A 25,801-nucleotide genomic window follows, 5' to 3' on the forward strand; every position below is an offset into this window, starting at 1 on the left:
ACAGAGGTGTAATGTGACAGAAAAACTGTAAATTAACTTTAATTAAAATCACTGATAAGCTTTCCATTACATAAGCAACATGTATACAGCTGACATCAGCACTGATTTACAGTTTCAAGCCAGACGGCAGTATATGCCACAAAATAAAACCAATTCATACAATTACAAAATCCTTAAATAAATGAAAGCACAGATATATCACATTCAAAAAGAATTACACATATTTTGTTCATAAATTTCAACTCAACTAAGATGGACACTTACTAAATAAAAGCCTTTTCTCGCTGCCCCTGTTTCTCATCATCAATTACCTGCATCGGCAGGACTAAGAGCTCTCCAGTCTCCCGACGGCTCTGGTTGAACGGCCTGACAAACCATCTCCGATAACGCAGTTTTCTTTACGAGATCACAAGAAAAGCAGAGCAGTGATCTCCTCTCCATCCTGTGTTGCTGTCTTATTTATTTATCTTCACTCCACCAACTCAAAATATTGAATCACTTTTCTAAGCGAACGACGTGAACGCAGTTCAAACAGCAGGTGTATCCGCCCCTTTAATCTGATTGGTTTACGAGTAAATCGTCCCTCACGTGGGGTGCGCTCTTATGATCGGCTGAAACAAAGGAAGACATCTGATTGGTTGCAGATCCTTCCGTGTTAAAAAAAAACGTATTTGTGGATTGAGTCACGTCAGGAGAGTCTCAAAAGTCACACGCAAATCCAGCGCAGCTCACAGACAAAAAAACGTTTGTAAATCAGGTTATATTTGTGTGTGCATCAAAAATACATTTGTATATCCTGTCCTACGCACGTGTGAATTGTTCTGTGCATTTGTGAATATTGTCCTGTGCATTTGTGGATCGGCGTGTGCATTTGTGAATTATGAGACTGTTCTAGCTCCATACATGTTTTCTTTTGAATATGCAAAATCACCATAGCCAAGAGCTCCTGGAGAGACGTAGAAAGTTATGTAATTCATTTACATACAGAGAGGAAACAAAATTTGCCGAAGAGTAAAAATAAACTCTCTCTTCTGTTCTGTTTATTAATAATAATAATAATAATAATAATAATAATAATAATAATAATAATAATAATAATAATAATAATAATAATAATAATAATAATAATAATAATAAAACACCTAGATTCTCCAATATATGTCTGATTTAAATTTAACTGATACGACTGTCTGGATCAATTTGTCATTGATGGCACTCCTTGAGTAAATAAGTCAACTGAGAAGTCACAATCTGTCTAACTCATTTGATTAACAAAGTAACTAAAGATAACAGCCAGTTTGCAATAATGTGACGTTCTGAAGCCTAAATGTCAGTTTCCCTCTGTTTACAAGCAAACGTGAAGACAGAGTTTTTGCAAATCTCCACTTTGGCCGGAGTTTTCAGAAATTATCGTTTTTGGTGACTTTGAGCTTCGTTTTCGTGTAAACGAACGGCCAAAGCGCTTCAAAACACCACCGTTTTGTCTACGTGTAAACGGGGCCTTAAACTGTAATTACTGGTCCTACAGGGCTGTGTCCTGCACGTTTTTAAATGTGTCCCTGCTTCAACACACCTGTTTCCAATTAAAGATCGGGACACATCTAAAACATGCATGGCATTGGACCCTCGAGGACCAGGAAATGCCCACCAGTGATACTTTATCATAGTCACAGATATCTGTGAAACTATTGAGGAGACAAAATCTATTGATTTTATGTTTGAAGAACTACATTCAGTTGAGCGCAGTTTCCCAAAATAAGTTAGAAAGAATGTGAAATTAGGTACATTTCCACTAGCGGGAGTTCCAGGTAGGTTTTTCGGGGCCATGCTGTTTGTGCGTGTCCCCATTACCAGAAATGGCCCTGTAAAATTGGCCTTCAGGAACCTTTACGGGGGAAGAAAAGGCCCTGGAGTAGGAAAGGTACTCAGGTTGGCCAACAGGAACCTCCTGACGGGGGGTTTGTGCTGATCGTGATATCTAAATTACGTTCAGCACTCTTGCGTGTTTATAAATTTGAAGCAGTTGGAAAGTACACGAAAAAAACGATGGATTGACCGACCATACATTATTGTGGGTCTCACCATTGTCTTTTGGACCTTTCCTTTCATTCTTACTGATGCACTTTTGTCACACAACATCCATGACACTTTTCTCCGCCCACCTCAACCAGCTTGTACATGCTTCTTTACCCCTTCTTCCCACTCTCCATTTTATCCAAAGTACTTATAATCCTCCACCTTCTGTTTTCTCTGCTTCCTGTTGGCTCACTGTTCACTTTCATTCATACACACATTTATTCTGTCTTGCAGCGGCTAAGTTTTATTTCTTCATACCTCTCTAGATTTTCATTACCTGCTCCCTCCTCTCACTACAGATCACAATGCCAACTGTAAACTTTATAATCTATAGAGATTCCTTTCTGACCTCATCTGTCAGCCTGTCCATCCCCACAGCAAACAATCCTTGTTGCATTCCCACCTCCACCTTGAACCTCTCTGTCACACCTACATCACATCTCACCATCTCACACATCACCACTCTAACATACTTCTCTGCTACTCCAGTCTCCCTTATACAATACTATAGCTCCTCCCTCTGCCATATTTTCCAGCCTATGTCACATGATCTCCATATACCAACACTGGCTGGGTGACAATGATAAAACAAATGTAAAGAGAGATACAGTTTGGTGGTTTTGGTCTTGTCAAAGAACCAGAGCTGGCTGCACAGTTTATGAAGATTCCGACTGCTGGGATAGATTTGAGGAAATGTTGTATCCACCTGTAAAAACAGCAATAAAACAACATAAATTAATATTCAGTGAAAACAGAGACAGTACCATGAAGAAGAAACAGTAGCTGTGGATGCAGTGTTGTATTCCCAAGCATGATGTTTAATGGTGCCCAAGTAGGAAAGGGGAATACATCCAATGCAATAACCACAATGAAGTATTTAAAAGTTAAGTTAAGTTTATTTGTCATGAAATTGTTTTGTGTTTAGTGGTTTGATTCAAGTCCATATATATTGATACGAGACACAAATCTATTACCACCGTAGTATAGTTGTCCAAATATTTTGTAATTATTGTACTGTTAGCATCTGCTGTGGTCTCTAATGTTGTGATATATTTATTTAAAGTCAGCAGTATGACCACTTGACAGCATAAATTCCTAAAAGAAATTAATTCATTTGAAAAAATCAATGTAAATTTCAGGCTTCGTCATGAATGCCACATGGGGCCAATTTCATGAAAACCTTTTATTGTAAATATTTCCACTGTGCACTTGCAGGAAGTCTTCTGTGACACAAAAAGACATTTTGTCCTCGGAGTCCAGAATATTGGGGTAATTTGGATATGAATATGTGATCCATATCTAGACTTAGGTTAGTGCTGATTGCTGCAATACCTTTTCCTTTGTTTCGCCCCTTTTTTCCCCATCCCGATGTTGATGACGTTCCACCACTAGTGCTCTATAAGAACAGTGAAAGTAATTACTTAAATATGAGTCTGACAAGCTGAGAACAAATAACCAATTTTACAACAAAAAAAGTGTCCCCACCTTTGCTCCACTTGTAGAAGTCTGAGATGCTTTCAATTCCGACATTGCCTGAGAAGATCATGTTCAAAGATTACAACATCTATTGTATTCTGTGGCATTAGTGAAGGCTTAAAGTCAGATTTTTTTCAAGATAACCGTCTGGTTTTTGAGAACATGATTTTTTACTTTCAGTGATCCCAGTTTTTTATGCCAGTGAAAACATGCAACCAAATTTGTATTTGCGTGCATCATTACTTCATCATATGCTAAAAAGAAAAGTAATCGATTTTGGTGTAAAAGTCACAGTAGTCAAATATGATACTTCAAAAACAGCATCTGAAAAACACCTGTAGATTTAATGTTGTTACAGATGTTGTCAAATAACTTCACAGGCCAAGTGTAAAATGGCTTCCGTTGAGGCAAAAACTCGGGAATGGGATGAGTTGGAGGCCATGGAGAACGGCTTTGTGACAGCTTCAGACAATCTAGTCCACCATGTGGCAGCTCTGGAGGGGGGATCAGTGCACCAATATTTGGTGGGGATGGGGCGGCGCTGACCTCAACTTGAGACGTTGTAAGTCAATGGGAGGATAACTTCAGACAACTTCCCTGTTCTCCTCATGAGGGGATCTTTGAAGCAGTGTGGTTTTTGTCCTACATGTGCTTTGTGGACCTGTAGATGGGATTTGATTGTGTCCTCTGGGGACTCCTGTTGGGGGTACTCAGGGAGTATTTGGTGCCAATCCCTAATAGGGTCTGTCTGGTCCCTATAGATCCAGTGTTACAACTTGGTTCGAATTAATGCAGTAAGTCAGATTCATTTCCCTTGAGGGTTGGAGGGTTCAACACATTTATGGACAGAATTTCAAGGCGCAGCCAAGGACTGGAGGGGGTCCGGTTTGGTAACCTAAGTATTCGGTCTTTGATTTTTGCAGATGATGTAGTTGTGTTGACTTCATCAGGCCATGAACTCACTTTGCATTTGGCCTGAGCACAACCACAGAAATGTCAATTCTACATCAGAATTAAAACCACTTTTAAGATCTGTTTATGCTGAATTACATACCTTTTTGTCCAGCAGTGTTCCAAAAACCAAAATGAAGAAACCCTTTATGAAGACACAGAGCAAAATGTTATATATTAAGGATGAGGCTAAATTCGCAATTGTGCAGATACAAATCAGTATGCGTAGCTAATATAATCTGTACCTGCAGTGAATTGAAGAATGCAAATGCAATATGGATTCCTTCATTATTTGGGTCAGTCATCGTTCCAACTCCCAATCCCCAAGTTAATCCAAAAATTGGTGTGAGTACAGCCAAACTCCGGGCGATGACCATCAGCACATGTCTCTCACCTGGCTGTGTAGCACTTGCCCGAACTCTGCTCCTCAACATTTTGTATATCACCACCAGCAGGATTATGAGGTTTATAACCACTATTACCAGGGCAGGGATCACAAATGCCAGCAGGGCTTTGGACTCGTCCCAGTTAAGCCAGCAGACAGTATTTGCTCTGATGTATTCCTTTGCGGGTGCAGTTACAGCGATGGTTATTACTGCGATGATGAGTGGTGCACCATATCCCAGACAGAATCCGATAGCCAACATGGCCGCTTTAGACAACCCCCCACCAAACACACTGAGCATGCGATAGAGCAGCAGCAGACCTGAGGCTAACATCCAGAAGAACAGAGCCAGATAGAAAAAATGGATAAAAAAGGTAGCTGCAGTGCATGCTGGTGGGTTTTTCTGATCTGCATCTGCAATGGCCGCCCCAATGATGAACCAGATGTTTGCAATCAGGAGAGAAATGGCGATGTTCACGATGGAAACATGACGCAAGTGAGATGTGTCATTCTTTCCTATTTTTCTCCATATGATACCCTCAATGATAAGACATATGACCAACGAAGCCATTGACAGGCCAACACCGATGTAGGTTATGTAGTCCAATATCGGGTTATTTGGAGCGAAAGGTGACATAAGGATGGAGAACGAGGTGAGATGGTTGCAGTTGCAGCTGACGGTTTCATTTTCATTGAATACCAAGATGCAGCCTTCGTCATCCCATCCTCCAAGGCCTTCAAAGAGGGAGAAGTTCCAGAAAACACACTTTGGATCCCCCAGAGTATCGTTGAGAATATCAAATGTTAATGAGAGGTTATTGATTTCACCACTAGACTGAATAAGCACCACCCTTCCATTGATAGCGTTGGTCGATGAATTGGCTTGATCTCTTGCAGGAAGCACGTTATCCATGGAGGAAAATGTTATCACTGTGATTGACTTGTTTCCTCCGTCAGTCTGAGGTATGTCTACTTCCACAGAGGAATTAAAGTCAGCATTAAAATTGTTTGTGAATGTAGTTCTGTTCAAAAGAATGGAGGGAGTGCTAATCTCAAACGTGTCATTGGTAAGCCCACTTGTTATCGTCTCCAGAGATTGCAATAATAATGAACTGACGCTTTTCCTATTTTCTGCAGAGGTGTTTCTAGTGTCATTTGCATTTAGAAAGTCCCATGATGCTTTTGCGCTATCTATGGTGAGAACATCTGCAGTCAACAAGACGTCCTGCATTGGAAAAGGAAAAAAGAAAAAATATGTTACACTTTAAAACATTAATTGCTTGGAGTGTACTCTGAGACTTTGCATACCAATGCACATACCTCCATTGAAGTTCTGTTTATTGAGATTTGTAAAGATGATGATGCATTTGCGACATTGTCAAATATCTCAGAAAGGACTCCCATGGTGGGGGGAGACACAACCACTTCCTCTGTTAAGCTACGTGTTGTGTTGCTGAGTTTGTCCAGGAATTTGGCCAGATTATTTTCGTTCAAAAGCTGTAAAACACAAAACATAAAAGAGGAAGTTAAATCCATAAGGAGCTTTTTTCTTTTTGGAGCAGAATGTATCAGTTATTATTAGGGCCTGAGCACTTACAGTGCGAAGGCCCTATTGTATGTGTAGGAAATGTTATCCTCGTTCTCGTTGTTTTTCTCGTTTTTCTTCCAACTAAATGAGGGCTTTCTTGCCCCCCTAAACGTGCCCCAAAAGTGGGGGGGGTAGTCTAGTGGCTACAGAGGTGGGCTTGGGTCTGGAGGACCCAGGTTCAAGCCTAGGAATGGCAACCAAGATGAACCACCTTGGGCCCCTGAGCAAGGCCTTAACCCTAAGGCCTTGCTCCATGGTGTTTATTCTTTGGATAAAAGCGTCTGCTAAATGACAGTAGTAGTAGGTCAACTGAGCTGATCCGCTGAACTTTGACCTGGGATATGTAGGAAATTAATTTACCACCGAAAGTACCATAATGATGTGATCATAAGGTTGTTGCAGAGCCTCAATTTGCTTGAAAACAGCTAAACATAGAGTGGCTGTCACTTTAAGAAGTACAGAAATACAGTGAACTCCTAAACAACACAGCTCAAAAGTGAGGGAGAGTGATAAAAAAAAGGAAAGAAGCGATGCTCACTTTAAGATAATAGTGATAAATGCTGCAAAGCCATTAAGTGTCCAACCAAATTACCTGAGATTCGTTGAACAGGGTCAGAATGGGCCGCAGGACACAGCTGTCTTCTATATCTTCAAATTTCCCATTTTCCTTACAGACTGCCGTCCTTTGTCCTTCCTTGTCTGGACTGCAGGGTGCTATGGCTCGGTAATCCAACGTTCCATTACCAAACTCAGCATCAACACATATGATGTCTCCAGATAAAGAGGAAAGGTTGGACCTCAACATTTCTAATCAGTGGAAAATACCTCATCTCGTGACTAAATTTAAATGGAGTATTACCTACCCCCTGAGGTGAACTGTATTGCTATTTCCTTTCCAAATACTGGGTTGGTCTGTGATTGGCAGGTGAACTTCCTCTCTCCTGTTGTACAGTCACTGGGGATTGTAAACTGGAAGCTAACTGTGTTACCTGTGCCTTAAATATAAAAAATAAATCAAGAATACTGAATATCAATGTAATGAATCTACTAACCTCTTTAACATATAATCAGTTTCATTGTTTTCTGTGTTTGCTGGTGTATTTGAAGTTTACCTGCAGCAGGAAAGTTCAGAAACTGAACAGTGTAAGGACTGTTGACGGAGCACTCCAGTCGCACAGTCCCAACTTCACACTTCACAGTTTCTCTGACTGGACTCACTCTGAGGGAGGGTATTTCTTTGGAAAATAAGGTTCCACTCTGCCGGAAAACTGAACCGTTGATCCGTGTCAGTTTGCAGTCATAACTTCCTGAAATCAAAGGTGATCATTGACAAAAGCTCAGGTCAATATTAAATCACTGATGAGAAACATGGGGTTAGAACATCATCAAATAATACATGGGTGTGATCACTACCCCAGAAAGGCATCCCAGCCAGCTATTCCCAATCACCTCATGAAAATGCTCTTGTGAAAAGGGTCCATGCAGGCCTTGATGACAAGCTAAAGAGGATCCATTCGTTTACATCAAGTGTGTTGGAGCAGGGAAACAAGGACCAGAATTGGGCATCAGTACTATATTGTTTTAGAAACCTACTGTACCATAACTTCATGTCTCACAATAGAGTTAGATTCATTTATGATGATGGCATCAACCCACCAGATTTTATTGTCTCAAATTAAGACAATACACTGGTGTACACTTACAGTCATCCAGATCATGATAATCATCAAAGGATTGAATAGAAGACACTGCACTTCTCTAGGTTCTCAAACATGTTTAAAAAAGTTTTCAAGGGGAATTTCAAACCAACAACTCAAGAAGTCAGTTTGAATTTAAGAACCCTTCTGAATGGAAGGATAAAGTGTTCAACAACCATGAAAAGGCCTTGAAGACTGGGGTCTCCTCCCGGTGGTACATGCCTAGAACACCTCTGTAGGGAGGCGTCCGATAAAGATGCCCAAGCCACCTCAGCCGACTCCTCTCGATGTGATGGAGCAGAGGCTCGTCTCCAAGCTCCTCCCGAGTGACTGAACATCTCACCCTATCTACTGTATAAGGGAGCATCAAGCCACCTTGCAGAGGAAACTCATCTCGGCCATTACCCAAAGTTCATGACCATAGTACTGGACTACTGCAATTTCCTTTATGGTGGGATGGACCAGACTCTTCTCTGCTGTCTACAACTGGTCCAAAATTCAGCTGAGTTCTAACAGCGACAACATGGTGTGAGCATATTACTCCAATATTGCATTCCCTCCATTGGCTTCCTGTTTCTTTTAGAGTAAAGGTTTAAATTGCTGTCTTGGTTTTTAAATGTTCACATGGTCTGGTGCCTCGTTATCTTTCCGAGTTCTTACATTATCGTCATCCTCGTGGAGCTGTGAGATCTGAGGATCAAATGCTCCTAGTCAGGGGTCCTCAACCCTGGTCCTCGAGGGCCGGTGTCCTACATGTTTTAGATGTTTCCCTGCTTTAACACACCTGATTCTAATTAATCATCGTCATCAGCTTTTCCTCCAGGGCTGCACAATTCTGTTAATGACACAGTCACTTGTATCACGGTGCAATGAAGCAGGGAAACATCTAAAACCTGCAGGGATACCGGCCCTCGAGGACCAGGGTTGAGGACCCCTGCTCCTAGTGGTTCCCTGGACTCGATTTGTGGCTATAGGGAAGACAGAGCCCTTTCAAGTGTAGCCACTAAACTGGGGCTGGAATGGTATGGTATCCCCTGTTCTGTGAGGTCTGCTAGAACTCTTAACGATTTTAAATGTTTTTTAAAAATGTATCCTTTTACACAGCCTTTTACCTCCAGAGAGCATAGTGTAGACTACCTCCCTTTATTCTCTTTTGCCTTTACTTTTTGTATTTTTAGTCTTCTTGTTTTCAGTTTCTATCTCACTATCTCGATTCTTTGACGTTGAAAGAGAAGTGCTGCGCTCAGATCAGTAAGATAAATAAATAATACATTTCTCACCATCATCAGCACTAAAAAATGATGGTATGGTTAGGATTGCTGCTCCCCCTTGACTTGAGAAGATGTGCAGCGTGTCTTCAAGTACGAGTGCACCATTGAGTGTCCACTCTGCTGTCCAGTTGGTTCCAAAACTGATAGCCCTTGGTGGTGGACCACATGTCACAGTCATGCTTCTCCCAGAAAACACCTCAGGCGGATCAAACTTTAACAATGTCGAGCCTATTGAAATATTGACAAGAGGTCAAGTTGAGTATATTCTTCTGAACTTACAGTTACTCACAGTTAAAAATGACATCAGATTTAAATTGAGTCAGACATTTTGTAAACTTGTCTTACTATCAAATGTTATAGGGTACTTGGGTGAAAGCTGCTTGAACATCCCCACTTTTACTGCTTCGATTTGGGCATTTTTCAGAGAAGCTGCAGTGACCGTATAGGTAGCGATAGTACTTCCTCTCCTGCAATAGAGAATTAAAACATTAACTTTGAGTCCTTCAATACAGAATTAAAACATTAACTTTGAGTCTTTCACAAGTACAACTTACACTCACATTGCTGTTATGTTCATAACTGCATTCAAAAGGACCTTTTATTTTGAAGCTTGGCTAAGTGACTGGAGAGGTTGGGGGTTGGGTTAGCCTGGCACAGTTACCTAAATGCAAGGTAACACCAACTAACTGATCGGAGCCTTGGCAGTCACTTTTGCTGAAAATGAACAACTTTTAAGAAAAAGTGACCACATTTCTTTTATCCCTTTTGAGGCAATCCCTATTAGTCATTTCACAAATTGGAATCTTCCCTGCTTTCTGACTAGTGACAGCTTTAAAAAATTAGATGTTGCCAATCGCGTGAACCGAAACAAATGGTGGCTTGGTTGAAAATGATAGTAGGTTACATAATGCATACAACTGTATGAAAACTGCAAAAACATTTTAACAATCAGTTTTAAAAATACACTAAGAATGAGAAACAAATTGCTAAAAAGGATAATGCCAATATTTGTTCGTTTTGTACAGTACGTATGTAACTGTCCCTGGATTATTTTAATCCAGAAGGAATAGGTAGACAAACTGAATTCCATCCACAAAGTTGGAGCTACTAAAAATGTTTCGATTACTCTGAGGTTTCATCACACTTTCATGAAAACTTGACAAAACATAGTGTTATGGTTTTGATAGCTCCTGTTTTATTTTGAAGCCCGTGTCTTTGTGTTTCAGTTCTGGATTGACTTTCCTGTTTCCCATCTGGCCTGATTGTCTGCACCTGTGTCTCGTTAACCCTTCTGTATATCTGGACCTGTCTTTCCCTTGATCCCGGCTGGTCCCTACTGTTTCCTCCCTCCGTGTTTTCCATGTCAGGTTTTTGTAGTTTTTGATTCTTGTTTAAGCTCTTGTTTTTTCAACCCTGCTCAGCAGCTCTTTTAGTTTGTTTGATTAAATAAATCAGTATTTTTGAAAACTCCTGCTCTCCTACATCTGGGTCCTACAATGCATAGCTTGTGAAGAACAGAGCCTGCTGTTGACCTCAGTGAATTAACATAAGGAAAATCCCATTTTACCTACCGAAAACGATTTAGTCTTGCTGCGATCAAAGTTGGAATGTGCTTAGCACACTGGGCTTGAATCTGTTTTAGACATGAAGACAATTAAACCAGGGTCGATTAGCTCATCATGTGAAGGACACATGCCAAAGCGTTAAAACTCACCGCACTATCAACATCTTTGTAAACTTGACTATCTTTGTTGTTGTAGGCAGGGTCAAAGGGCATATTGATGGAGAATGAGAAGGTCCTCGTCTCTGTAATTGCATTGAAAATAAAATTAGAAATTGATAATGGTGGCATGAATTTGTTGTGAAAAACTACCAAATGTGATGAAAATCCAGACAAAATTGAAATGTTTTCTTACCAGGACTTCGACACTGAGCGACAGCTGCAGAGCAACAATAGAGGATCACTTATTTCGTAATGTGGACAGAAAAACCTCAAATTCTCATTTATATTACTACTATAAATGGACTGTTATAGACTGGCAGACATTAAATATTTGTCACAGCGGTGCTTACTTGAGATGGGTTCACAGTACTCTTCGTTTGGGGGAAGTCCGTTAATGCACCTGCAGCTTCGTCCGTTCGTATTGCTGCATGTACCGTAGAGGCCGCACTTGTCACATGACCAAGCAAACTGATCCTCACACTGACACTGAAGTCCTCTGGATGAGTTTGGAAAGCACCCTTTAAAAGAAAAGAAAAACAACTGTTGGACCACCGTCCATATGATTATGAATTCATAACATATGTGATTGGGTGAACATTTCCGGCTCTTGGACCAAGTAAAGGGCCGAAGCCAAGCCAAAGTTTATGACCCCCGCTGCATGGCTCCAGACCAGAGAACAGACTCCCTGGGGTTTACGACACCTGGGAGGGGGGTCAGACACAGTATAGCCCCCACAAAACCAGCTGGGTTCCTGCCAGACCTAAGGGGGGAACAAAGTAAAAGACAATGCAAAGGGATCAGAGAACAGACTCCCTGGGGTTACGACACCACGGGGGGGTCAGACGCAGTGGAGCCCCCAGGAAACCAGCGGGGGTCCTGCGAGTCCTGAAGGGGGGGACTGTCCCTTACAGTAAAAACCGCCCCCAAGCCCAAAAGCGGCGAGCACCCAATCACAGGCCAGAGGGCTGGTGACGTCACTGCAGCCCGCGTAGCTCAAACTCCCGTTCCTGCCCAGCGCTCGCTCTCTCTCCCTCAGCCAGTGGACCGGACAAGACGTGCCTGCCGACCGAGGCAGCCGCGGCCGCATCTACCCATTTATTCCTGAGCGCTGCGACGAGACGGGGGGGGGGAGCCGCTTCGAGCCTGGAGTGTCCGGCGGAGCGTAAGACCTGTTACCACGGAGCGCACTGCGCTCCCGACTTTCTCTCCCTATAATTTCTCTCTCTGCTCTAATTTTCTCTCCCGAGGAGGGCCTCATCCTCCGGTCAGCCTGCCCAGCTCAGCCCGAGAAGCACCCAGCCACCTGTGTCCGTGAGGCCCACGCGCTCATCAGCCCGGACGGGAGCCCGCACGTCCGACGAGTGGACCGGACCCCGCGCGCACCGAGATGCCGTGATAAGCTCCGTTGACCAGGGCGGGATCGCCCGGCTGCTGCACACTGCACCCCTGTCTTTTTTATTTCAGAGTCGAAGGAGAAGAGAGAGAGACGAGAGACTGCTTGGACTGAAAGCCGAGAGAAACGAGGCCGCATCGGCCCCGACAGAACCCGCAGCCCAGATCCAGAATCCAGAGGAGACGTGAGGCTGTGTTTGGGCGATCAGTTAGAACGGTGTAAAGCTGAACTTATGTTTAATGAGATTACTGTATGCGTATTACTGTACATTATCATTATTGTGTTCTTTATCATCTTTATTATTGCTTTGATTTCTTTTTCATTCCGTGCATTTAACTTTCATTTCATTTCTATTGATGTTTTTCTAGTTAATTAATGGTTTTATAATAACGTAGTGTGTCATCAGGATTTATTTGGGTATTTATTTACATCTGCTTTGATACCCGTATGTAAATAAATTCTGATTGATTTTTAATGAGTTGTTTGTGTGTTGTTTCATACAAATTTTGGTCACAATCGATTTGTTTGACAGAGCTCAGTGCTCGAATCTCACCCTTCAATTACTGTATTAGGCATAAACCTCAATTTCTGAGACTGATATTCTGCTGTAAAAGTTATCATTTCCCTGCTTAAGGAGGAAATGATCCTCGGGTGGTGCCCCGAGGATTTTATTTATCATATTGGTCATTCAATTTGATAAATAGTCGACTTTATTAATTATTAATAATTATTAATAACATTATTAATAACCCTTCGATAACTGGATCAGCTAAAGCCCCTCTGAGTTGCACAACACAACAAAAGTAAAAATGCACTGTTTTTGATCAGCATCAAAGCTCAAATGAGTTGGCAGCAGCTCTTACCTGTGGTGAAGTTTGCGTCTATTATTTCTAAATCTCTTGTGATGTGTAGAGGGAAGTAGACACTTCCCAGTGTGAATCTGATATGATCAAACACATTCGGTGGTGCACTGGACACTGGGATATGGAACTCCAGGACGGCTTCGACGTGCGTTGGCTCTGTGGAACAGAATTTATCGCATCCGTAAAACAATCCTCACAGGAACATTTTCCATCCTTTCTAGATCTTAGTGCTTGAGCTCACACGCAGGTCATGTGGCAGAGGATGTTGCTGCTGCTGGCAATGTCCTTTTTCAAGAAAATGTCCTGTCTTGGAAAAATTGTTTACACAGGCTTTAAGCCGGATTTACACTTTGAAATATTAAAATAAATATAAGGTTTTAATGCCATGTTAAGCACATAGATAAACTGTTCTTTATCTTATGACATGATGCCTTTTCGGTTTATTTTGATATTGCTCCAGAGTGGCTTTCTTCCCATCCCTCCATTAATTATCCATGCTTGCTTATTCCTATATAGGGTCACAGGGATCTTCTGGGACCTATCCCAGCTCTCTGTGGGTACAAGCAAGGGCTACACCCTGCACAGGTCACAGCACATCGTGTATCATGACAGACACCCTTCCAGTCATCATGTCTCATGTTGGTAGGGCAGCAACCTAAGCAAACCTCCCTCTCCTCAACCATATATTCTCATCCTACCCAGACATCTGAACCAACAAAACTGGCTCTTCCTTTTAATTAGAGAAGCCTTGGCTCTACTCCAGTGTCTTTTTCGTATTATAGATTTCAGGTTTCAATCGATCTCTAAGGGAGATCCCACTCACCCTGTAGAGGAAACACGATCTTTCATATACGACCCACGCCGTATATGAACTCTTTCCTCATCAGAACAGACCGGTTCAGAGTCCCTGTTACTGCTGAGGGCACACCAACCCACTTGTTGATTTTCCACTCCCATTCTTCGTCAATTTCCCAAGCTACTTTAGCTCCATTTTCAGACAGCACTTCACTCATGACCCAGAGGACTTTCAACCCTTTACCAATTGAGAATTGAGAAACATTTCAAATATAGACTCTTTTCGTGTGAATGTGTTTGAATGTGTATGAATGTTGGTGGTGGTCGGAGGGGCTGTTTGGCGCAATATGGCAGCCACGCTTCCGTCAGTCTGCAGGGCAGCTGTGGCTACAAAACGTAGCTTACCACCACCGGTGAGGATGTGTATGAAAGAATAATGATCTCTGTAAAGCGCTCTGGGTGCCTTGAAGGGCGCTATATAAAACCAAGGCATTATTTATTTTAATTTTTTTCTGCCACAGCTAGATAACCTATTTTACTGTATTGTAACCTATTGTACTGTATTGTACTTTGTAATGTAATTTAAATACATCACTCATTTAAGTACATCACTCATCAAGCAAGGAAGGAATAATGTTCTTGAATATTTTTAATCAGTCAGCTAAACATTTATCCTATATTTTAAAATCGTGAATGCTGCCATTCCACAGCACACAAGAGCAAACAAAAATGTTTCATTTCACTCATGCAGAGTGGCACAACATTGCTTGCATGCCAACAGGTGGCTTTCTATAAAAGAATTTTCCATGAAGTAAGACCAGATTTAATCTTTCTGCATGAATAATTTTTTATAGTCTGTGCTGAAACCAAGTATCTGATCAAGGTTCTTGAAGCCAAGCCGAACAGCATGTACTTTCCTTTCTCCACTGCGTTTTTGTCCGAGGAGTCAGTAAAGTAAGAAATATGATTGTTGAGCTCCTGTGGCTTCTATTTAAACCAGTAGGAATTAAGTGTTAGGCACAACAATCTTTAAGAATATGTCTAAATCAGTGTTCCACAATCCAGGTTCTCAAGGGTGTTTCTGATGTTTCTAATTAATGGCCCTCAGATTGCCACAAACGTCGGCTGTGTTTTTTAATGAGCCATTTATTTGAATCAGGGGTGTTGGAGCAGAGACGTACAGTATCTCAAACATACAGTGACCCACAAGGACCTGGTTGGGGAACGTGTTCTGAGTTGATCTACTGTACTAAAGGTGTCTCCAGAGTCGGCCCTTGAGAGCTGCTGTCCTGCATGTTTTAAATGTTTCCCTGCATCAACACACCTCATTCTAATTAATGGCTCATCATCACTTGTCATCAAGGTCTACACAAGTCTGTTAACGGCTCAGTCATTTGTGTGAGGGTGTGTTGAAGCAGGGAAACATGTAAAACCAGCAGGACACTGGCCCTCCAGGACAGACTTTGGACACCTCTGATCTACAGCACCATCTAATGGCCAGAACAGGCGATCTATCAATTCAAATTGTAATTTACCAGGAAATGCTTCATGGTGTTGATGTCAAATATTTCCCACATTGTTGTTAAACTACACATTTTCATACCTAGCTCACAGTTAATGTCACATTAATTTAAAAAAAGAAAGAAAATCTGAGCATAAACTCAAATTATAAAAGACAGTCAAAGGTAGCCAACAACCATCAACCATGCACTGAAACTTTCTGCAATCTAAAGAGTGTATTTAAAAAAAATCATCATAGTAAGGATAATTAAGTGTTTTACCATCAAAAAATGTTCACATAGACTTTTGTTTTACTAAAAAAGTGAAATTTTGTCAAACATCTTTATGTTTAAGCAGTTTCAATAAAAAATAGTTTAAATGGTTTATAAACAATTAGCAAACAATAGCTAATTAATTCTCGTATTTTTAATGCAGAGCTTTGTGGGTATATTTTTGTGGATAAAGCATGATAGATAAACTCAAGTATTTTTGTAAATTACATTGCATATATCTACAGTAAACAAACAAGAAGAAAGGTTTGCTATGTTTTGAGTAATTTAATCTAGAATTTAATTTTACCATATACAATTTTGAAGCAATAATATATCTGTTTGTGTTCGAAGGACTTTTGAAGATCAACAAAACTGGAATTTGGCCTTCTTTTTGGTTTGAGGAAGTTGTATGAGGAAAATCAGTAATTTTCACTTATTTAAATGCAGCTTTGGGTCAGAGCTGTAGAGGCCCATCTGTGACGATGTTGACACTGCCAGCCCAAATCCAATTTTTAAACATCCAATGAGAATCAGGTTTTCCAGACTGACTATTTACATCATTGATTGCGCATGATCAGATCATATCATATCTGTATATCCTAGCAAGAATGGATGTAGATTAATAAAAATGGAAGATGCTGAACTGACTTTGTGACTGTAGCGAGTGGTTATGTAGCTAAACAAAGAACCAGAGACACAGGATGCTCCCGGGTACAACTTTATGTTGGGCAGCATGATGTGTCCATGTTTGTGAAATTTAGCAAATGATACCAAAGCCAATTTAAAAGTCCTCTTTGAACAACCAGACCATTCAGGGTTTTGAGCAAATCTGATTGGAATGGCATTTGCAGCCACTGTATGTTGACTATCAAAAAATCTGTCTGGTAACAATCTAGATCCTCAAAATCAGATTTGGGCTGACCATGTGAACATAGCCTTCATTCTCAGTGGGATACATTAGGAATACTTTAAAGGACTGGTCCAAGGCATAGTTGGCCTATAATACGGTTGTCATGAGCTGCATACAACAAACAGTTACTAATAACTTGGGTCTGAAATGGCCTTTTTATTTCAAAGAACTCAAACTTGCACATCCACCCAAGAGAGTACTTTGCTTTTAAAGTAGTAGTAGTTTAGTTTGTGCAAAAGGTGAATGGGGGGCAGAGTTCAGTTATCGGAGTCTTCTCTTCTACAACCAGCTCACAGATCATGTTTGGGATGAAGACAGACTCTCCACCACTGAGATTAGGTGTACAACTTTCCTTTTGATAAAGCACATAGTTAGGGATGGCTAAGGGTGCTCTGATTTATCACTTTAGATATACTTTGTAGGCCTACAGTATAGACAAGTTTACCGGCCGTTTCCGCTCTACTTCCTAAACTCCTCCCCTGTAAGTAGTTCACTTCCGTTTTTGGGTTTTTCCATTGAAAACAGTGGCAACATTGCTCCGAAAAAGAGGGACAAAATGGATATTTCTAAGAAAAAAAGTGGTTCGGGAACGACATGTCTCGGCAGTTGGATGTAGTAACTCTAGGAAGCACCTGAAGGAGTGGTTGGATAGAGACTGCTGCAACCACAAACCAGCTTCAAAGAGACACGTCCAATGCGCCGCTTTGTTTACTTTTTTTCTGAAGCCACGGACCGGGCTGGAGGCATTACATCTAAAAAACCACCGCGCAACATTTTTGTTTGTTCACACCACTTTGTTGACAAAAAAACAACAAAGGATAATCCATTCCCTGAGTTGTGGTTGGTTTATAATCGCTCTCCCCAGCCAGAGAGGAGTAAACTCAGCCGGCGGATCCGCTGCCTCCCCCGGAGAAACAAACACGGATCTGAGGGTAAGTTCAGCAACTTTAGCTGTGAAGCTGACAGTAGCTACATTTAATACTGAAGAAGTTGTCATACACTAACATTGCTACTGGTATATTTATAAGGCAGTTGATGGTTTTGAGATGCGTGTGTGTGTGTGTGTGTGTGTGTGTGTGTGTGTGTGTGTGTGTGTGTGTGTGTGTGTGTGTGTGTGTGTGTGTGTGTGTGTGTGTGCCTGCGTGTGAAAAAATCTGCCAGTGGAACAAGATTTTTTTGCTTGTAATGAGAAGATAAATCTTGTCCCACTGGCAGATTTTTCTACTTATTTCAAATGAAAATGTACTTGAAACAGGTGAAGATTGTCAAATAAGTTATTTTTTTGGTAAATACTCTTGTTTTAAGTGTAATGAGATTTTCTGCATTAATTTTGCTCCATGTTTTTCTCTTCCCCTTTTTTTAGAAGGTCCTGAAACCTGTCACCTGAGGCCGAGCCTGCTACACAAGTGATGTTGTTCATTAAATAAAGATAAACAACAAATACTGTGTGCATTGTATTTTTTAATATTATATATGAATAGTTTTTATAGTGATGTAATTGTGTGGGATGCTTTTGTATTTTACTATGGAGGTAAGGGAACTGTTAATTGAATTTGTGCACATAAATCAAATGTGTGCATATTCTACAGTTGTGCATAAATAAATAGAAATGTAAACATTTAAGTCAAATCAAACATATAATATGTAGTGTATTTTCTCTGTGATTAGAAGATTATGAACATGGATTACAGAGAAAATACACACTATATGTATGATTTGACAAATATTTAAATTTTGTATTTATGCATAACTGTAGAATAATATGCACACATTTGATTTATGTGCACAAATTCGATTGACAGTTCCCTTACCCCATATTTTACTTTTTTTATTCCTGTTAAGATTAAACATATGAATTTTCTTGTTGAAGCCATTTGTTTAGTTTCCTCAAAACTCAAAATTCATCCATTATTAATGTACAGTATGAGCTTACTATGAATGATGAACTGTTAAAAGACATTGTAACACACTAAGGAAGATAAGGCCTATCATTCATTGATCGTAGTTCAGTGCAATAATGAAATGAAATTAAGTTTCATCAAACTTTATTTTCACAGTACAAACATCTGTTGGTTCCTAAATAATTCATTTTAGTTTTAAAATGCTGAGATATTTACTGCAGAACTGTAACCTTCCCTCAACAAAATCATCAATTTTTGGGAGTATGTGAAGTTGGTTGGGTGATGGCGGGAGGCAGAGCTGCAGGAGAATATTCCCAGGGCTGGTCCTCCACTCTTCATGAGTCCTACAGAGTTTCACCTCCTGTGCCGGTTCTGGAGTGGTAGAAGATGCTGTTGGTGACGGCTGGTAAAGATCCTTCCTGTTGTGTGTGTATTGTGATAAAGTTCTTTATTTTCTGTAATGCAATTTAAAAAAAAAAAAAAAGTCATACATTCTGGATTCATTACAAATCCACTGAAATATTGCAAGCCTTTTATTATTTTAATATTGCTGATTATGGTTTACAGTTTAAGATTAAGATTCGCAGAATATTCTAATTTTTTGAGATAGGAAAGGATATTTGAGTTTTCTTAAGCTGTAAGCCATAATCAGCAATATTAAAATAATAAAAAGCTTGCAATACTTCAGTTGATTTGTAATGAATCCAGAATGTATGACATTTTTGTTTTTATAATTGCATTAGAGAAAATCACAATATTCTAATTTTCTGAGACAGTCCTGCACTTCATCTTCTTCTGACCAGCATTTCTTTCAGACCCAGCTCTTCTGTCAGTGCAGGCAAGCCCGGTTTTCCCGTCTCACAGCATTTTCTACCTAGAGAAAAAAAAAAACAAGTAGACTATGATGTAGTTCGGATAGCAAAAATGAAGACATATATGTCAAATAATCTTGTTACCTTCCATAAGATCGCAGCTGGATGGGAACACGATCTCCAGGTCCAGCAACACGAACATCCCGCAGGTCTGACTTCTCCAGCTTCAGTTACAGCAGCCGAGATTTAAGCCCCGCATTGTTCAAACACTGGCCAGGCTCGACATTTGCTTTCAAATAAACAAAACGACCATGTTTGTATGACATGACAAAACCGACTTTGTCTCTGTGCAGATATTGATAAACCTCAGAAACTTTCAGTTTGTCCATTGCGGATTGCAGGAAGTGGGAGCAGATCAGCTGTCAGTTCTGCTGCTGTCATCACGTTATCATCCCAGTTCTGCACTGAATTCGGGTCGGGAGAGTAACGCCACCTCCAGTTAAAGTCGTAGAACCGTGTTCCCATGGCAAAGACATAGTTGTCGAGAGAAAAAACACACGAACAGCAAGTATTTCGTTTAGGTTTGTGTCCACGCCGTGTCCACGCCGCTGTGTTTATACCGGTAAAAGGCTGCGGAAAACCCTTCCGCCGGAAATGACCCGCATCTATGCAGACGAATGGCAGCGCCCGTGTTTTGGCGCGTAAACTTGTCTATACCAGTGGGGGACCTCCCATGATGCATTGGGCTCCATCCTCTTCACTCCTCTTGTAAGCCGTTATTATTTCGGTTAACACTGTTCTCTGTTGTCTCATAGACAAATATCCCTGGACTGATTTCTGTCGGTCTCTATTTCCAGTTGTCTCAGATCAGAACGAGGCTGATATCATTGCCATTTTGCTGTATGTTCTTAATTTATTTATTTATTTTTTCATCCACTCATGCGTGTATGATTATTTTAATCGGGACTCTATTGGGATGAAGTAATTTCCAATGGGCTAAATTTGATTGCACTTTATTGAACTGTTTCCTGTCTTGAGATGACTTGAGTTGTGAATTGGTCCAACACAAATAACGGGATTTGAACTGAAATTACGTGACCACATGACCAAACCATGGACTTTTTGCACCATCAAACTGCCAGTCATCAGTAACAAAGAGGTCGAGGAAATGTACCCATATCGTTTTACCTGAGTGATTGGTGGTTGACCGGCAGTACTGGTCATCTGCAGGGAGATCATTAATGCATCCGCATGTGTTCCCCGTGATGGCATCACAGGCTCCGTGTTTAATGCAGCTGTTATAAGACCAGGCAAAGCTCTCCTCACATGTGCACTGGTAGCTTGTCACGTTTAATGCGCACACTGTGGGGAAAAAAAGACGCACGCAGCGTTACAGCTCAATACATTTTGGCTGTTGGGGTCAACTGTACCGTACAGTAATGACCTCTGGCAAACAGGGAAGCACCAAATGTTTCGGAACGTTTTACCTGTTGTGGTGTCAATGCTGGTGAACACCGCACTTCCATACGGGAAAGGAAACCACATCAAGTTCAGGAGAGTTTGGAGAGTTTCCACCTCAGAGATGTTCAGAACAACTAGGAGCTCATAATCGTTGGAATTTGGAGGAGGAAGTACAGTAAAAGGTCCTGATACATGCAAAGATAAGACGAATTTAATGAGAGATAGTAGGTAGAAATAGCGAAAATAATAACAGACATCTTGCTTACGGACGACGGCCAATCCATGTATACATTTGAAATTTCAATTACCTGCACTTTTTTCTCTGGATGTATTTGTACCCAACATTGGCTGAAAAAAGAATCTGATTAGTTTCTGTCTTCATGCTGTAAAACACCCATTGTAACCACAATCCAGTTATAAATTATGCCATTAATTTGTATTCTTCTCATTCTTACCTCAAAGAAGTCAGTTACAGACTCATTGTTTTCCTGAACCTGCACACTCAGGCGTATCACCACAAGAATAAAGATGAATTGTACCGCTCTTCTCAATGCCATCTTGACTACAGGGAGAACATAGTCGATACTCAGATTACTCCCTGGTCAATGAGGATGTGGATATATTCATGAAGTACATGTGTAAACAAGGCATTCTTAAACATAGTCAAGGTGCTTGTTACCCATCTTTGCTACCAGGAAACTGTCAAGAAAAGGTTCTTCTAGGTTGGGGATTGTTGATTATATGTTAAGGAATAAAAAGATACTCTTAAAGGGATGTGCCAACAAATTCATTTGAGTTAAATAAAAGGGTATATACCGTTCTCCTCTGTGCATAAAAAAAAAAAAAAAAAACTAAGAAAAAACAGTCTCACAAAAGCTCTGCAAGCCTTGCTTAGTATAGTTGTGGGAAGTGGATTGCTACACCAAGAATAATTGACGGAATAACATTTCCCAAAAGTAATTTATACACAGATAAATAGAAGGAACTATATTGTGTCAAAGCACCATCACCTGGATGTAGTGATTGTCTACAACAGCTTTGCCAGGTAACTTCCCCCATGAAGTATTATTTATCAGCATTATTTATATAATTGTCTGCCCTTAAATGATCAACATCATCACCTGATGGCTGCATAGGTGGCCATAGTTAGCGATCACCTGCCTTAGACACTACCCACTAGCTAGTTACATGTTGATGGAGGTTACGATAGAGTTTTAGGGGGTCGTGAGGGAGTTTTGGTGGTGAGTACTATTATTACTACACAGATAGTACCCACATGTATGTGTCATTCCAGGAAGATGGCTCCACAATTAAACCATTCTCAGATCCTATTTGTGATATATTAATTGAAAAAAAAGATTGACCTCTTCAAGACTGATCATTTACAATGTCATCCCTGAAAATCTGAATACGTATCACAATGTCATCAATAATAATAATGAAAATATATTGCGGCCCTTTTATGAAACCTACTGTAAAAATAGTATTCCTGAAATAGAAGACATAACATATTGCCAATGGAACCCAAATTGTTATCGAAAATATAATGTTATTTTTTAAATATAATAAGTAAAAATCCTATTAGACATGAGAGTAAAGCTTGGAAATAAAGGTTTTCTTACCTTTCCTTGTCTTTCTGCTTGTGAAAATGCTGTTGTCATGAGGACATGATCACTTCATACTATCCGTAGACTAATAATCTGCAATACTCATCACACCCAAGAGGGAAACCTTTTATGAACTTTCCCCGTGTATGTCACACAGCTGTCTTTCTAGTTCAGACACTTGACCAACCTGTTACCATTCCTGTAAGATTTGCATATAATGCCTATCCAAGGCATACCAAAAGTAAATTGAAAGCTGTTCTTGTGTTCTTGAACTGTTTTAAGTACATGGATGGTTTTGTTCTCTTTTGAAAGGTAACACTTTGAATTTTTCCCCCAACTGTCAGAATCATTGTAAGTGCTAATAGGATTGAGTAATCTAAGTTTGAACACACTGAAATAGGTTTTTATCTCCGCCGGAAATTTGTTTTCATTTTTTATATGTTGAACATGAAATATCTATCCAAGTCCAAATAATCCAATTTCTCTGTCAATGCTATATGAACATCATACACTCTGAATTAGATCTGGGTGGAAACAAGTTGATGCACACTGTTGTCTACAGATGGAAACATTAAGGAAGAGCAGAGATGGATTTTTAGTGTTTTGTCTAAAATCATTCAGCGTAAAGATAACAGGACACAATCAGATGAGAAACTCGAATGTCAAGATTTTTTGCAACTCCGCCTTCCTTGACTTGTATGACAAGAGACTGCATGATAATTAAACTGATGCCATAATGAACATGAAGAAACTTTGATCGACAGTGTGTCTCACTGTCATTTAATTTTGAAGAAATGAAATGACAGTGAAGAAACACCACAGAGGTCTCAGTAGACGTTTGTGGTGTTTAAGTCACCTCTGCTCTCACTGGAAATTCAGGTCATTCTCAGTTTCCAAATGAGTTTTCTCATTCATTAATCTTACAGGCTTTTCTCTTTATTTTTATACCTCATAATTCTGCCATGTTTCATCTTGATCTTATCACACTTCTCCATAGATGCAATCGGTGCAGATGCCATTCATATCAGCCTGTTGGTTCGTAGAGCAAGCAGCTTCACGTTCAGGGCTTAAAGGGATCATAGACAAAACATGATGCAACCCTCTCTCTTTCTAAGAAAGACCAGCTGCCCACCAGGAAATAGAAACAGCAACTTATTAGCATCATAACTGACCTAAAACAGGCAAAACACCACTAAACAAGAAGTTCTTTGCAAAGAATACTTAAACTGTAGAGAGTTAACCTACAAGAAAAGAGAGAGAAAAAAGCGATGTCACCAAAGTATCTAGTGTATCTTGTAGCGATCCTACTTAATTTAATAAATTTGTTTTGATTACAAAGGAAAAATAAACTGTATCTCAATCTCTCATCTGAAAGTAGGTTCTAATCTGGATTGGTTTGAGTGCATCAAATAAACAACGCAACGGATCAATGTAAGGGACATTTATTACAAGTTCAAATAAACAGGCAGATATATGTGGTTATATATATGCATATGTACATATGGAGAAGAACACTTATAGGTTATAGGATCTTTTATACTAATATACTATATACGGTGTATAGGGCTAGCTGTCACTTGTGCTACATTGCACCTTCAATGAAATTCACTTCTGAGCTGTGAATATAGACTTAAAAAATAGACTTAAAAACCCTTGTATTGAAATTTAAGACAAATGAAGACATTTAAATGCCTTATTTTAGCAAAAATGGAATTTGAGACTTTTTAAGGATGAGGCTGCATGGATGAGGCCAGACTATCAAACCTCACCTTGCTCTCAATCGAGAGGGACTTCGCCATTGATGAGAGCAAAGCGATTAAAAGGTTTGCGGCGATGAAGAACTGGCTGATGGTTCGGAAATATTTCGGATTTGAAAAAGTTTTAAAATTAAAGTTTTTGCATTTTGGATCGTTCAATGTTAAGTATTAACAGTTAAGTAGTTAAGTAGATAACATCAGCTGAAATGCCTACATCTCATTGGCTGTTACCTCTTGCAGCAGCCAGGTTCTCCTATTGAGTAATTAATTGAAAACATTTTTTATTGTGAGCATGTCAATACGTTCCATTGGAAAATGTATAATGTTGCTTTTAAATTACATGTGTGAGTTGTAATTCTGTTATAAATAAGTAATGTAATTGAAAGGGTTTAAAGTTTAAATCTGTAATAGTTTTAAAAAATATTTTTAGCAAAGTTCTAAAAGTTTGTAGATTCCACTAAGAAGAGCCACCAACAAAACCTATTAATTTGTTTTGTTAACTGGATAATCATAAGACTGGAGAGTTACTGATTAACTAGCACAAGTTCAGGCCTATTTGGCACTAAATGAAAAGAAAAAAGTCCAACGGTTAACAGTAACTCACTAGTGTTTGTGCACGATCAGACAAATCTGTTTGACTTTATAGGTGGATGTGAAAGATTGTTCCATAGTATCATAGAGTTGGATGTCCTTGAAAAAAATATTGCATTTAAGAAAAATAAATCATCAAATGTTTACATTGCTGTAAACATTGTGAAACAAGCAAGAAACAGTACATGTGGACACACACAATAAATATATATCATTAAAAAATATAATTATTGCATCTACCCTAACAGCACTTAAACATAAAACATGAAAAAAGAGAAATAAAACCTAAAGAAGAACAGACTTGAACTGAAAAACACAGTACAAACAAAGGTTTTGGGGTAATTGGGGTGAATGCCACATTTCCTTATTGTGTAGTGTAGCAGATATCCGACAACTGCTTAATTATTTCTGATTTAGGGATAAGTAGATACAGGATGCATAAAACAGCCGGTAGTGATTTCACAGAGTACAAAACAAATACAATGGCCTGGTGAGAATCTAACACCCAATTGTTTATAAAGATTTGTATGTATGGAGTAGCAAAATAACATAATAATAAAGTTATGAAGTTATGTGAGAATTACAGAGTAATCCTTGTAAAAGATCAGTGGTATCAAATACATTGTTTAATGGCGTTTTCTGAAATCAACTTTCACGGGTCACCTCCAGGGTTTAACAAAATAACAAGATGCAAATCAGAGCCCTGTTGTGGTGTTTTATTTTAAAAGCCTGTTTGACATTCTTGTGTCTTTATTCCTGCCAATGAGCGGAC

General features: G+C 39.8%; 1 protein-coding gene across 2 annotated transcripts; it reads right to left on the reverse strand.

Annotated features, from left to right (window-relative positions):
- Positions 1–8: 8 nt before the first annotated feature.
- Positions 9–21,632, reverse strand: LOC133418474 (adhesion G-protein coupled receptor F1-like). Of its 2 annotated transcripts, XM_061707168.1 has the most exons (20): positions 21,530–21,632; positions 21,383–21,422; positions 21,101–21,259; positions 20,802–20,975; positions 13,424–13,579; positions 11,518–11,685; positions 11,361–11,384; positions 11,159–11,250; positions 11,016–11,077; positions 9,790–9,911; positions 9,454–9,672; positions 7,589–7,783; positions 7,340–7,471; positions 7,069–7,247; positions 6,209–6,385; positions 4,749–6,113; positions 4,607–4,648; positions 3,562–3,609; positions 3,409–3,472; positions 2,603–2,782 (listed from the first exon to the last, which is right to left on the reverse strand). In XM_061707168.1, the coding sequence occupies exons 1-20, from the start codon at positions 21,629–21,631 to the stop codon at positions 2,733–2,735; spliced, it is 3,570 nt and encodes a 1,189-aa protein (XP_061563152.1). In that variant the 5' UTR covers position 21,632; the 3' UTR covers positions 2,603–2,732. The 2 variants fall into 2 exon arrangements, with proteins under 2 accessions (XP_061563151.1, XP_061563152.1); XM_061707167.1 differs by lacking the exon at positions 3,409–3,472 and having other exon boundaries at positions 9–2,782.
- Between the last annotated feature and the right edge of the window lie 4,169 nt (positions 21,633–25,801).

This window comes from Cololabis saira, chromosome 18 (genome assembly GCF_033807715.1).
Source record: "Cololabis saira isolate AMF1-May2022 chromosome 18, fColSai1.1, whole genome shotgun sequence".
Classification (NCBI taxonomy): Eukaryota; Metazoa; Chordata; class Actinopteri; order Beloniformes; family Belonidae; genus Cololabis; species Cololabis saira.